Source organism: Equus quagga, unplaced genomic scaffold (assembly GCF_021613505.1).
Source record: "Equus quagga isolate Etosha38 unplaced genomic scaffold, UCLA_HA_Equagga_1.0 220_RagTag, whole genome shotgun sequence".
Classification (NCBI taxonomy): Eukaryota; Metazoa; Chordata; class Mammalia; order Perissodactyla; family Equidae; genus Equus; species Equus quagga.
Window position 1 is genome coordinate 4,841,276 of NW_025799647.1, and position 14,688 is coordinate 4,855,963.

The following is a 14,688-nucleotide window of genomic DNA, read 5'->3' on the forward strand; positions in this document are numbered from 1 at the left end:
GGCAGGTTTCAGTGCAGAGAGCAGTCCAGGGCCTCCTGAGAAGGCCTGTGAGAAGGAGAGGGCCTGACATGTCCTTTATCTTCTTTGGCTTGTTGAACAATTGCTAAGGGATAGACTACACAGAGCTCCCTTTTAAAAACAAAGTGCACAAAATTGTGTAGCCCACTCTGGTTTTGGCTTTAAATCACAATCCAAGCGATGTTTCAAACTAGAGATGCACTTCCTTCCTGTGTTCTCGCTTTGTAGCCTTCTTACTGGAGGTGAGACGAGGCTGAGTGGTGAGGTTGGTTGAGGACAGTTCAGAGGACGCAACAGAGCAGGAGCTGTGCTGCGGGCTGCGTCCCTGTGCTCTGGAGCACTTCGTTGCTGCCACTTTGAACCTTGAACGTCCTCCAGACCCACTGTGCCCAGGCCCCAAGCTTGAGTTCTGTGACCGGCAGGTATTCCATCAGAGCCTTAGGACAGTGGCCCTCAGACCCTGCTGCCTGCCGCCCCCAACCTTGGCTCCCTGGGAACTCCCCAGAGAGGGTGGCCCGGGCACCTTCCTGACTTTGGTGGCAGGTGATGCTTGGCCTCTCCCTGGGCTTCTTTCCCCACCTGCACCAGGATGACGCTGAGCCCAGGTGCCCCGGTTTCACCATGAGGGTGGGGTGAGGGTTCGCAGCTTCTCGGCAGCTTAAGTCCACAAATTCAGATGCAGCTGCTGGAGACCAAGGCGTCAGGTGTTGATGGTCTGAATGTCTTCTTAAGCTACCTGTGAGAACAAAGATGGTGTCATTAGTGAGAGGTTTTTACAATGTTTTCTTCTCAGGTTTCAAAACATGAAATGAAGTTCTATTTAAAGACTATATATTGGAAAAATGTACTATTCATGAAAATATCTGTAATCATCAGTAATCATTTTAATGTACTGTCAGAAGAAAAAAAAAAATTGGCTCAGCAGCTTTCTCTTGGATGTGAGCCATTGTGTTTCCCCGCCCTCCCCCAAGACAGGCCACAGTGCTGACAACTCTGCCGCTTACCTGTGGAGACAGACCTATGAGAGAGGCCAGCGTGCCACATGCACTGTGTGGTCCAGGGCACTTTCCCCTGACCAGGACATAACACCTTCTCCCATTGTCCCCTCTCCCCTCTTGATCAAAGCTGCTCTTCCTCCTTGAGAACACTTTGCAGAACCAAGGCTGTTCCCCTTCTCTGGTGACTGCTATCTATCATTGTGAAGATGCTTTATCAAATATTAATACATGGAGGTTAATAATAACCCTCCCTGTGCGGTGCAGTCTGAGTGAGCCATGTTAATAGTCTCCTCCATCTTTGGGACATTTCTGTGGGCTGTCAGCTTTGTTCCCAAGGGCAGGCTCTGACACCAGGCCTTGACCGTGCTTATGGCTCCTGGGAGCAGCAGCCACTCCGCCACCCTCCACTGCGCCCCCCTGCGTGCTGCTTGGCTGAAGAGGTGCCTAGGGTGTTGTTTTCAGAGCATCTGTAGAAGTTGTTCAGGTTCCCATTTTGTCATGTCACTGAGAGAGAATGACAGGGAGGCTGCTAGCAGCCCAGGCTCTGGGAGAAACTAGATCAACCAGGGAATCTCGTTTTACAGTCTGGTGAGATGAGGTAGATAAAATAATCACACGTGTGTCTATATACATATAGACATGTGCATAATGACAGATTGCAGTAAATGCTATAAAGATTTACTGAGAACTGTAAGAGTTTATAACATAACCTGCAGCTTACATCTCATCCAAGGCTGAGTAGGCACTTGTCCTATGAGAGCATGAGGGGAATGGTGGGTGGATATGCAGCTGCAGGCAGGAGCCGCATCACAGAGGGCCTTAGGCCATGGGTATCTTCAGGGGCCTGGCAGGAACCAGCAGGAAACTCAGAAGGGGTGGCTGAGGAGTTTAATGAGGGGATTAGTTGCAAGGGAGTGGCAGGGTTGAAGGTCAAAGGGTGGGAGCCTTTAGCAGGGAGAGCTGTAGGCTCTTAGGACTGGGAGTTGCAGCCTTCAGTAGAGGGCCAGAGGGATGGAGCCGCTCCCAGCCCATCACAGTTCTGTTCACAAGGAAGCGACATGGTTAGGTTTGGGTTTTAAAGGTGACTCTGCCCTCATTGGGGAGAACAGGTTGTGGGGAGGCTATGCAAAGTCCAGGAAGGAGAAGGTGGTGGCATGAGCCAGCTTGGTGGCCACAGGTGAGGGGAAAGTAGTCCACCCGGTGATACCATTCTTCTGTCCTGCTGCTATCAAGGACTTTCCCTAGGTAGGTGACCTTGGCCAAGGCACTTTTCTGCTCCTCAGGTACTCAGTTTCCTCACCTGTCAAAGAAGGGCCTTGACCCAAATGATGCGCAAGGCCTTTCCAGCTCTGGCGACCTGGGAAGAAGCCCCCTGTGGAGCGGTGCTGACCGCGTGCCAGTTTACCCAGAACCCCGGAGCTGTGCTTCCTGGCTTGGGCAAAGGGAATTGATCCTTTTTAGCAAATCAGTGGATTCTCCAGAAATTCTCTCTGTTCATTGAAGTCTAGTCTGAGGCTGAGTCCTAGACCATCCTGACCTCTGGCCTCATGTTCTCAGCCAGCGTGGTCTCTCCATGCAGCCACCACCTGCATGAATGGTAACGGTGCTCGGTGTCTGTGTGGCTGCTTAGTGTTCTGGGTGCTTTTTATCTAGATGATCTTGTTGACCCTTCAACCACTCTAAAGTAGGCAGGGGCTAGCTGTTACGATTCCCCTGTAGAGATGAGGAAGGTCACACCGCAGGAAGTGCTGAGACAGGACTAGAAGCCCAGGGTTTTAAAATCATCCCAGTGCTGTTTGGGCTACCGCACCTGGGCCCTCTTGAATGTCCTTCAGACCTGCATTATCTCCTCCTTCGCGCCTACCCGGGAAGCCCCTTCCCGTATTTCCTTCCACCGCCAGCCTCTTGAGCCTCTTTGATCAAACCCTCGAATTCATTTTTACTTTTGTCTTATAGCCTCTAAATACTATCACCTGCCAGGGCCAGCTGATCCTGGTCCTGTGCTGTTGTCCAGATCAGATCCTGTCATGTCATTTCCATAGTTCACATGTCAGTGGTGTCATGCGGAGACTTCTGCAGCCACCTCAGAGCTGGTTTCCCTGGCTCTGGCCTCACGCTTGTCCAATCCCATTTACATGGGGCAGTTAGAATCATTGTCCTCCAACAAATTTTTAATGACGTATTGCTTTACTTAAGAACCTCCAGGCTCTTCTTTACCTAGAGTATAAAGTTCAGATTCCCTATACTGTCTTTCGACTTCTTGGCTCTGGGTAAGTTAACTGCTCCTCACCTTCAGCCCTCAGACACGCACACTGTATACACAGGCACACACACACACACCTGCCGGTTTCCACCGCAGGGGCTTTGAACAAGACCCGCCTGCCTTCTCTGCTGTTCTAAAACTATTATGGTCTTCAAACTTCAGGTCAAAACTAACTTTCAAAAAAAATTAATTTTTTTAAATTTAAACTAGTCTGTGATAACTTGTTTTCTTTCCCTATAACATATAAAGACCCTATTTTATTTAAAAAAACAGTAGGATGATTGCTTTTATATCTTTAAGTATTTTTATTACACAAAAATATATATTTAGTCTTGATAAGATTAGAAAAGCAGAGAAAACTAGAGACATTGTTAGTGTCCCATACAGATATTTCAATGCCTATAAATATATGACTGTATATATATGTGTTAATTTTAAAATGTCTTTATTATTATAATCCTAGAACCTTTTTCACTTACCGTACATTTTGAATATTTTTTCATGATGTCAGTAAATGTGCAGATTATTATTTTAATGATTGTACAGTCTTCCTTTGTATTAATGTACCCCGATCTAGTTAACCAGCATCTTAGTGTTCAACTCCAGTCACTTTTAAAGTCAGTTTTATGTGCTTTGTTCTTGCATTTGCAGGTCTGTAATAAGCATCCTAAAGTTCTCTTTTAGAATCAGCCCTAGGTAGACTTTAAATCCTTAAGGGCAGGGGAACCATTAAGTGCCTATATGTTCTGGGGACTATTTTTGTTCCATTAATGTCTGTCTATTCCTGTGCTCATACCACACAGTTTCGTTATTATAACTTTATACTGTGCTTTAATATTTCAGAGAAAAAAACACCTGGAAAGCTTGGTCACCCTTTATTAATCTTCTTTTTTGTAATTTTCCTAGCTATTTTTGTTTATCTTTCCAATGAATTTTCTAATCATTTGTCTCGTTCCCCCAATTAATTATGTAATTGTATATTTATTATATATATTGTAGGCAATTATATAATTAAATTATGTAATTTAAATATATTTAAAATAATATTAAGTATATAGATTAATTCAGGGTACATGGACATCTTTATTAAACTGATAAGAACATATACTACACTTGATCTTAGCCAAAGGCTGAGAAGCGATAAAACTGGCATCTTCATGGTGCTGTTTTCCTATTTGAGAACTGGGAGTGCCTTTCCATTGGTTCAGATCTTTGGTGTGTCTTGGATGCCTTTTAAACTTTTCTTTATATAGATTTTGCACACTTCTGTTTACATTTAAGCTGAAACACACAGTCGTCGTCTTATCAGTGGGAGCCTTACAAGTTAGTATTTCAGGAAATGATCCTGCTACACCTTCCGTGCTTCCTTTTCCTCTAGAATTAAATCTAAGCTTCTTAGCCTTTCACTCGAGGCTTTCACATCCAGTTTAAAACCTCCTTCCATGCGTTTTCTTCCCACCTGTAGCTCCACAGCAGCCGGCCTCTCTGCTGGGTGCCTCCAGTCTCCTGCCCTCCTCCTCTGCCACCCAAAGTGGTTTTCTTCACGAGGCCCCTTGACTACTCCAACTAGAAATGACCTCTGTCCTCTTTGACCCCTGGCCATTTATTGTGTGTGTCATTTATCTGGTAGTTAATCCAATCTGACCGTGTGACAGATTTTGCATTGTTAAAATGAGCTGCCCTTTCTCCCTTGTGCAGCTGCGAGTTAGCTGCTTGTAGGTTTGTGTCTTGTTTCCTCAGCTAGACTCTGAAGCCCTTGGGGACAGCGAGCCTGCCTGTGCTTCCCTGTGTGTTGTGGTAGTCGTAGTGACAGTAACAGTGATAGTAACATTTACGGCCAGCTTTTGGTGTGCCAGGTACTGTTTTAAGCACTTTCCACATATGAACTCACTGATTAATGGATAAATATTTGAGAGTTTTGCTATTGTGGCTTTATTTGACCTCAAACTAAACCTTTGAAGGGGAATGTAAAAGAAAGGTCACCCGGCTACCTAGACAGTAATTCTCGGTAGTAGTTGTGGTCAGAAAGGAAGGTGAGTTTTCTGGGGGAAGCCCTAACATGTAGGGAGGAGTGAGGATGGCCACAGCATGGGAAGGAGGTGGAGAGGAACTGACAGGAATGGAGAGGCCCTGGGCTTGTTGGCGTAGAGGCACGGGTGTTTTCTGAGGTTCTGGAGGCTTTGAGTCAGGCCCTGCTGGTAGACTTGCCTCGTTTCCTGCACTGGACGGGCTAGGGCTCTGGAAATAAAGCCTGGCCCCTGGCAGGGCTTTGCTGAGGCCTCTTTTCCACAGGGGGTCCCTGCAGGATGGCCCAGGTCCTCTGGTGACAGCAGGACCAATGCACAGCCGCCTCCCCAGCCTGTCTGTGCACCCACCTCTGGGCCACCCACCTCTCCTGCACTTGGAAGACTCCTGATGGGCGACTGGGGCATGCTGGGAATGAATGTGCTGAGCATGCCAATGTGGAGCAGCCGGAGTGAACAAGCTAATGGAGTTAGTCCCCACCCCCGGGCCTTTTCTGTCCTTAGGATCATTATTGGCCTCACGGTATCTTTCCCACCTCTTAACACTGCAGGTGTTTCAGGGTCCTGGGGATTCTGGGCAGTTTCACCCCAGCCTTCACGTAAAAGGAGGCTGCTCGCCTAGGCTCTGAACCTGCGGCTCTAACATTCTGAGGTCTCGGAGGCGGCCTTGGTGTGTTGAAAACTGGGGAGATCTAAGGGTGATTTATGTGCACTGGTACATGGGCCGGCCCAGCATCCTAGAATGAAATTCCACATCCCCAGCTAAAATCACCTCCTTACCCTTTGCCAATCACAAATAAATGGGTCTCAGCACCCATGCCCTGAAATTTGGGGATTCTTAAAGACAAGAAAATAAGAAAGGGCTTTACTTTTTTGAGACACTTACCTCTAAAGGGGCTCAAAATTTCAGCCCCTTTGTCAAAGCTCCACCGCCGATTGGAAGGGTGAACCTCTTCAAGAACAGATCTGATGGGGCTGGCTCTGTGGAACCCAAACATGCCCCAGAATAAATGCGATCGCTTTCCATCCACTATATCATCAACACTTTAGTTACACTTTGCTGAAGCTGTCCTTGGAATCAGGAAAGTGGTTACATTTGCAGCTGACACCAGAGTAAGGGAGCTTCCCCTTGAAACTTTGCCCAGAGGCCCAGAATGAATGAATGCCTTCCTAATTTTATATTTACTTAAGATTTGTATAGTCAACAGTAGTATTTTTCCTCTTCCTTGGAAGTCTTATTTAGATGTCTGTCATAGAATTCTTTCTATGTGACGCCAGCACTCCTATTTATTATACAGTATGTTTGCCTCAAGGAGAGGCAATATGTCTGCCTATCCCCTCCTTGAATTCCCCGCCTCCACCCAGAGCCCAGCACCTAACGGTTATACAGTAAACATTTGCTGAATGAATGAATAAGTGAGTAAAGGCCCTAAGTTCCTAACACTAAAATAGCCACGCAGTATGAGAGAATTGGATGCTGTGAGCCTGAGGAACCGCCAGCTTTATACCCTTGAGGCCGTACTGGCTGGGCAGCTCTTTTTGTTGTTGTTAAATTAGATATTTAATAATTTATGAAGTCAGCCCTTCCACAGTTTGGGCTCAGTTGAGCACACGTAGCCCGCTCCCACGGTGCAGGCTCCTCCTGGCTGGGCTGCTCTGAGTCTGCCCTGGCCCCGACAGACCCCCACGCTTGCTCCCCAGGGATCCTCCCTGGCCAGAGGCTCAGCTGACACTGCCGGGTCAGCTCCTGCCTGGAATCCTCAAGCAAAGTGCCCTGAAGCCAGTTGCCACAGACTGTTCACTAAACCCACAGGACAGGGTCACTCCTCTTCCTTTCTTCTCCTCCTTCGTCTCTGTCTTTTCTGCCACTCTCTTTCTTTCTTTATTTTTCACTCCTCCCTCTTTATTTCTGTTATCCCAGCCATCTGTCCTCTCCCTAGCATGTTCAAGCTTCCCAGCCCTAACTGGACAGCCCTAGCCTTTATTTGCACAGAAGTGCTAAGTGGGACCCCACCTGAGCTGGTACAGAAGCCTGGTTTGGGCTGATGCCGATTTGGGGTGGGGGGTGTCATGTCATGTCAACTTCTCAGGTCTGAAGATGGAGAACCCTGCCTGTCATCCTGGGGGTGAGAAAGATAGCATAATCCATGGACAGCCCCCAGCCAAGCCTCCATGGTCCCTAACCCCGTGTGGGTCGTCCACTCCCATAGTCTCACTCTTTCCTTGCTCATCATCTTCTCTACCTACCAGGAGCTCCTTGAGGACAGGCAGTTTATCTTACTTCATGTATCATCAGGCTAGCACAGGCCTGCCACCAATAGGAGCCAAATAAATGTCTGTGCTGTTAGCTACACTACAGCTCTGGAGCACCTACTGTGTGCCAGGCTCCAGGCCTTGGGGATATAGAGTGAACAAGACAGACAGACTTCCCTGGGCTAAAGGAGCCCAGGCTTGCAGGAGAGACAGACAGACTTCCAAGTAATACGAGTGTGAAGCGAGACAGAAAAGAGAAATGCAAACGGAGGGGTCTGGGCACACAGGGGAGACCTGACCCAGGCTAGGGGTCAGGAAAAGCTTTCTGGAGAAGCACTGTTTACACTGACTCCTAAGGGATGATGAGGAGTTAGGTGTAGGGAGTAGGGTGGGGTGGAGGGGCCAAGAGAAACCATTCTGGGCAGAGGGAGTATTGGGTGGATGGGTGAACCTGGCATTGGAATCTGAGCTCACTGGCACAGTGGTGAAGAGCATTCTGACGGGCACAGGGAAACAGATGGCTGAATTAGGGGTGTCTTGATACTGTGCATAGAATGTGGTGGTGGCATTACCTCTTCATTGCCCCACTCATGGCACGTGGACCCCATGTAGCCAGAAGGTAACACCCTGATCACAAACACTCCCAGGAAGGGGGTGGGATAGATCCATCAAGCTCTCTGCCAGGGATGAGGGGACTTGGGATTAAGGTAAAACCCTTTGGCCCCATGTTATCGTACATTGACCTTGCCAACCTTGGGTACCTGACCCAGGACTCTTTCCCCCCACAGATGAGCGGGAAGTTGTTCAGAAGAAGACCTTCACGAAATGGGTGAACTCGCACCTGGCTCGTGTGCCCTGCCGCATCACGGACCTCTACAGGGACCTGCGGGATGGGCGGATGCTCATCAGGCTGCTGGAGGTGCTCTCTGGAGAGACGCTGGTAAAGCCCCTTTCTGTGCTGTGGCTCCTTTCCTGGGGTTCTGGACTGGTGCTATGTCCCCTCTTTAGGAAAGACATGGTCTGGGGGTATCTCCAGTTCTCACGGCCTTCCCAAGCTTTCTCTCTCTTCTTCTGGAAGGTTTCAATACTTAATGAGGCAAGGTGTCCACTTGGCTAACTGGGTTCTTTGACCTCTTCTCAGAATTTCTTGCCTCCTCCTGGCCACTCCCACCCCTTCATGCTTCTCCCAAAAGCCATGCCAAGCTCTTGACTTTCTCCACTTGGGGTCTGGGCATCTGTGGCTGCCCTGCAGTGGGCCCACCCTCAGCCTCCTCACACACGCTAAGTTGGATTCCATTACCTAGCTGGAGAAATTTGCATGCTTGGAACCAAGAGGAAAGCATTAGAAGATATTTTCCTATATGTTCTATCACTCTTACAAGTGGAAATTTATTACAGGCCCCTCAGTTGTAACCTACCTGGCAGTAATGTTGCGCCTGAGGAAGAACTAGATTAAGGTTCATGTTTTGCTCAGATATTTCTATTGTGACCTTGGGCCTATCACGCAGGACCTTCTTTGCCTCATTTCCCCCACGTGTAAAATGGGGGAAAAGATACCTGTAACTGATGAAGGACTCTAAGATCCTTGGTGTTTGAATGAAAGGTCCTACCTTTTTCTGTTGCATTTTCAACTCCAGACTGAAGTCCTGCCTCTTACCTTGCATTGAAAGCCCACTAGAGAGAGTGACCACTGGAACCCTTCAGATCATGTGATTACTCATCAATGGTGGTCCCCTTGAGTTTTGGCTGGGGTCATTTGGGGATGGAGAGAAAGGATTATGGTATGGACTTATTATCAATCACCAAACTAAAAGCCACTCTTATCACCAACTAGCAGTAAATAGTTCTTAGAACTGTGCCTGGCACACAGTACGTGCTCAGTTAACCATCTGTTGTGTTGTTGTGTTTGAATGCCATCTGTCAGCCCTCAGAAGGCTTTGCTCAGGCCCGGGCGTGGTACCTATGTGGACTGGTTGCAGAAAGAATGGGGTTGAAAAGTGTCAAGGAATGAGCGTAGGAGTCAGGGTTTGGGCAGGAAGGTGGAAGGTGGATGCTGATGACAGGAGCTATGTCCAGCCTGTAACTACCTTTGGGGTGACCACTCCACACCCACGGGGGCCAATGCTGTCTCTCAGCCAAGGCCCACAAAGGGGAAGATGCGCATCCACTGCCTGGAGAATGTGGACAAGGCCCTGCAGTTCCTCAAGGAGCAGCGTGTGCACCTGGAGAACATGGGCTCCCACGACATCGTGGATGGCAACCACCGCCTGGTCCTGGGCCTCATCTGGACCATCATCCTACGCTTCCAGGTGGGTTCTGGGGGTGAGGAGGCAGAGGGAGTGGAGGGAGCCTCTCTGGGCTGGACAAGGCTTGGGAATCTTACAAAATGCTGAAAAAGTGTGAGCATTTGTGCACGTTCTGGAAGGCTAGAAACCTGTCCAGTGGGACGATGCTTGTAGGAAGGAGTGACCATCTTCGGCATCGCGAATCATGGAAGCTCAGGGTGAGCCGTTCCATCAGTAGTGTAGTCTTTTGAGGGAGAGGATAGAAATTAGTGGCTGGGCTGAGATCTGCCTGAAAGATCTACTTTTTCTCTCTCTCTTTTTTTAAATTGAGGTCATAATAGTTTATAACATTGTGAAATTTCAGTTGTACATTATTATCTGTCAGTCACCATATAAATGTGCCCCTTTACCCCTTATGTCCATCCCCCAGCTCCCTTCCCCTCTGGTGACCACTAATCTGTTCTCTTTGTCCGTGTGTTAGTTTCTTCCCCGTGTGAGTGAAATCCTACGGTGTTTGTCTTTCTCTGGCTTATTTCGCTTAACCTAATACCCTCAAGGTCCATCCTTGTAACACAAGGTCCAGGCATAACTTTTTGGTTTTTGAAATAGTTTTATTGAGAAGGTGCAAAAACAGTGCAGAAGATCTGCTTTTCCGTGTTTCAGTCAGAAACTTTTCTCTTCCTGCCCTGAAATTCAAGGTTCAGATTGTTGGTAAGGAAATTAGAAGGTGCGAGAGAAGGAGAGCAGGGTTTTCCACCTGCTGGTTCGGGGACAGAAAGAACCCAGTGGGAGGAGGGAAGGGCAGGGAGGAGGAGGAGAGCACACAATTTGCAGACTGAAGATCTCATCTAAGTGGTCTTGGGTGTCCAGTCTCACTCGGTGTGGATACATACAATTAAAGAGTAATAACAGCAGAATTGAGAAGAATGGAAAGGCGGGAGGTGCTACTAATCAAAATATAATACCTTCCAACGTCTGTGTTGTTCATGGCCTTGCGGGGAATCATATCTCCCGAGGAGGAATCAAGGTGTCTTGTCATTTATTCTCAGCACCCTGTTAGAGTTATCAAGGTAGAGCTGTCTCCTCTGGCAGAGGAAGCTGTCCCTGTACCGTTGCAGCTGACTAAGGCAGGGAAAGAGGCGCTGGGAGGCAGGGCCTCAGGGTGTGGTGTTGCTGCAGGGCTGGCCATGCAGATGGGATGGCTGTGGAAGAGGAAAATGGGGAGCCTTCCAGGGAGAGCAGCAAGGCACTGAGCCACATGCAAATCTAATTCCTCTCCCTCTTGTTCCTGCACCCCCAGATTCAGGACATTGTTGTCCAAACTCAAGAAGGTCGTGAGACGCGCTCAGCCAAGGATGCGTTGCTGTTATGGTGTCAGATGAAGACGGCAGAGTATGCCCTGGGAACCAGCCACTACCATGTCCCTCCCCCCTTGCTCCCTGCAAGCATTGTCGTCCCCAAGGGACATAGACATCATCACCCAGAACTATAGCAGCTTCCACGTAACTGATGCAGAGTCTATCCTGACCTGATTCTTTGAGGCCTGGAATACAGGATTCCTTTCCAGCATTGCCTGGGTCAGACGTAGGGTCTATTGGGTGTGAGTCTCTTGAGCCCACCTTATGGGGGAGCCTCTTTGTCTGGCTTAACTGCTGCCCTCATGTTGAAGCAGCTTGAGAAGGGATGGGTCCATTCCTTTCCTGGTATATTGGCCCCCCACTTCATATACTTGTTTGGGACCCCAAAAGAATCGATTTCTTAGGTCTTAATGTTTCTCTTGGCTGCAGCTATCCCCAAGTCAAGGTCACTGACTTCACCACCAGCTGGAAAGATGGCCTGGCCTTTAATGCCCTGATCCACAAACACCGGTAAGAGGGAGGAGGGGGCTGTGGGAATGAGGCAGAATCCCTGGGGGTATTTCGACACGTTGCGCTCAACCTATAGATTACAGTTCAAGCTTCTAGTCACGCCCACTGTCCCCTCCCCACATGCTGACGCTCACAGCTGCCCCCTGCTCTGCTCCCATCTCCTCCTTCTACTTCTCCTGCCGAGCTGCCTGCATCTGCCAGTGTCTTTGCTTCATGCCAGGCTGCCCTGTTGGTGGGGGTGCTGTGGCCGCTTTCTTCTAACAGTCTGGCTTCATCCCCAGGCCCGACCTGATTGACTTTGATAAGCTGAAGGACTCCAATGCCCGACACAACCTAGAGCATGCGTTTGACGTGGCTGAGCATCAGCTGGGCATCATCCCGCTCCTGGACCCTGAAGGTGAGCTGCCACCCATTCCTTTACTGTGACAGTGGGAGATGGTGCCCACTGTGCTAGAGGGAGTGCCAGACTGTCTAGGCCAAGTGCAAGGCGAGCTGTGGGCACAGCGAGGGGATGGTGGCCAGGCCTGGCTCCACCCGAGGCCTGCTCTTCAGGTCTAAGTTGGTTCCTGACACTTTGCTTGGCCCAGGAAAAGTGTAGTAGTCTTTGGATCTTTCTTTTTTCTTCTTGTGGTCCTAATATGGATTTCATCCTCTCGCTAAAATCACAGACCCATTACTCTTCCATTCTTGCCCACTGGTTGTCACTTGGTGCCTATAGTTGAATTTCGTGCAGAGGAATGGGAGATAAACCGTCTGAGCTCTGCATTTCTGACTTCCATTTTGGTCCTGAGAGCACACCCTTTTCCCTTGCAGATGTCTTCACAGAAAACCCTGATGAGAAATCCATTATTACCTACGTGGTAGCATTTTACCACTACTTCTCCAAGATGAAGGTGCTGGCGGTGGAGGGCAAGCGCGTCGGCAAGGTACCCAGCTGTTCCGTAACCAGACTGTCACCTCTGTTCCCTGTTTGCCACACCCAGGCCCTGAGTGAGATGTTCCCTTTCCATCCTGAGAGCTTCATGTCTGGTCCCAGCTGTGGTGGGGTTTGTGGATCACCCCCGCCAACTTCCTCTGAAGCCGGGCATTGCCAAGTTCCTGTTTCCCAAGCTGAGTTCCAAAGCAAGTTGATGGTCTGTCCTAAAAGTTGTCATAGCCTGCAGCTCTGAGCCCGTTTTCCACCCTCAGACCCAAGTCTCATGAACATTTCCACAGGAACAAAATGGGCTTTTATCTTCTGATTTATGGTGGATTCAGGCCCCTTAGGTGCCCATGGTATACCAGGCATCCACCCCACTGGACAGGCCCTCAGGCCACATTCCTTTCCCCTCTGGGTCCTTAGCTCCTTGAGCACAGGAACCATTTCTCATTCATCTTTGTGCACCTGGTGTTTAGCAAAGATGGTGCCTGGAAGCCCTTAATTTCTAATATGCATTTTAAAATAAACAAGACCTTGGCCCCTCTAGGGGCTGATGTCCTAGCACAGTGATCTTACCAATCTCTTGCAGGGTTAAGGGAAGCGGGGAGCTGCTCCTGAGCTCCAAGCAGGACCAGCTCCCTGCTGATGTTGCCAGTGCATGAGGAGGACTTCACCCACTGCCAGTCCACTCCTTCCGCCTTAGCCACAGTCTTGGGCTCAGGGAACAAACCCAACAAAGAATGCTCCAGGGCCTGAGAGAGGGAGCCCACCTTGATTGTGGTCCCCACTCTCCTTCTGATGACTGAGTAACAAGGTGATTTCCTAGGTAATTGACCATGCCATTGACACTGAGAAGATGATTGAAAAGTACAGCGGGCTGGCCTCAGACCTGCTCACCTGGATCGAGCAGACCATCACTGTCCTGAACAGCCGCAAGTTTGCCAACTCCCTGGCTGGCGTCCAGCAGCAGCTGCAGGCCTTCAGCACCTATCGTACCACAGAGAAGCCGCCCAAGTAAGGCCCTGGCACTCGGGAGGGTAGTCAACCGTGGCTGAGAAACCAACTGCCAAAAGGTAGAGCCAGGCTCTGGGCCTTGAGAAGTGTATCTGGGAGGCGTATCCTAGAGATTAGGGAGCTTCACCTCTGTCGCCTAGTTCATCCCTTCCTTGCCCCCCTGCTCCTGAGCCGTCAGCCTATAGGAAATGGGCATCGATGAATAACCCCCAACTCATAGCCAAAGAAAGTCCTTTCCCAGATCCCTGAAGGGGAATAGGAGTGAAATCCCAGGCTTCCGAGTCTCTTAAAGAACCAGTGCTAGAAAGTTCCTCTCTTGTCTGTGCACTGAGCCACAGGTTTGTTTTCTGGTAATGACCTCTATTCTCAGCCCCAGAGCCCTCAGTGTAGGGGCTTTTTGATCATCAAGTACATGCTTGTTTTTCTCTCCCCTCTGTCACTGCTCATCAGTAGAGCACTTAGCTTGCCTCTTGGGAGGCTGCTCCACTCCAGTGTGTGCAGGGCCTGCACACGTGCACACACAATGCACATGTGCGCACACACACACATACACATCAGGCATTCCAGCTCGCCTACTTTTAGCTTGTTCAGCTCTCCTGAAACCTATTTCTAGCTCCTCACTGGTACCCTCTGCCTTGTTCCTCCCCCGCTCATCTTCCACACTCTTCATTCATGACTCTCAAACAGGGAAAGGTGAGACACAGAGTCTAGAATGCACTATAAACAAGTAGCTGATTTCTGGTCTGACACTAACCCATTTTTAAAGTCCTAAATTCATGACAGATAACATCCTCTGTGCGTCTACTAGGCACTACACACAGGGGTGATATCTCTTGGCTATGTAGGTTGCACCCAGGGCCACAACTCTCTTGAAGTGCCTGTGAGCAGTCAGATCTATTAGGCTGGCCTCAGGGTGGGGACCCTGCTTACACCCGATCCTCACCTGCCATGTGGAGGATGTAGAAGTGGGTAAATACCTGCATTCATGCAGAAATGTGAAAGTGCCCAGTCACCTGGAGCTTGGACCCCAAGTTCCAGGCATCCAT

At 49.2% G+C, this 14,688-nt stretch overlaps 1 protein-coding gene and 1 pseudogene across 5 annotated transcripts in view; one reads left to right on the top strand and one right to left on the bottom strand.

Annotated features, from left to right (window-relative positions):
* The window catches only part of LOC124233719 (spectrin beta chain, erythrocytic), a 114,308-nt gene that overhangs the window by 56,747 nt on the left and 42,873 nt on the right, over positions 1–14,688 (top strand). For all 5 annotated transcript variants that reach the window (XM_046650847.1, XM_046650846.1, XM_046650845.1 and 2 more), the window contains 7 exons: positions 8,345–8,496; positions 9,692–9,865; positions 11,142–11,233; positions 11,629–11,709; positions 11,991–12,106; positions 12,523–12,635; positions 13,455–13,642. In XM_046650847.1, coding sequence (XP_046506803.1) covers positions 8,345–8,496; positions 9,692–9,865; positions 11,142–11,233; positions 11,629–11,709; positions 11,991–12,106; positions 12,523–12,635; positions 13,455–13,642 — 916 coding nt within the window. The remainder of the gene's footprint in view (positions 1–8,344; positions 8,497–9,691; positions 9,866–11,141; positions 11,234–11,628; positions 11,710–11,990; positions 12,107–12,522; positions 12,636–13,454; positions 13,643–14,688) is intronic.
* Positions 4,300–4,421, bottom strand: LOC124233778 (uncharacterized; annotated as a pseudogene).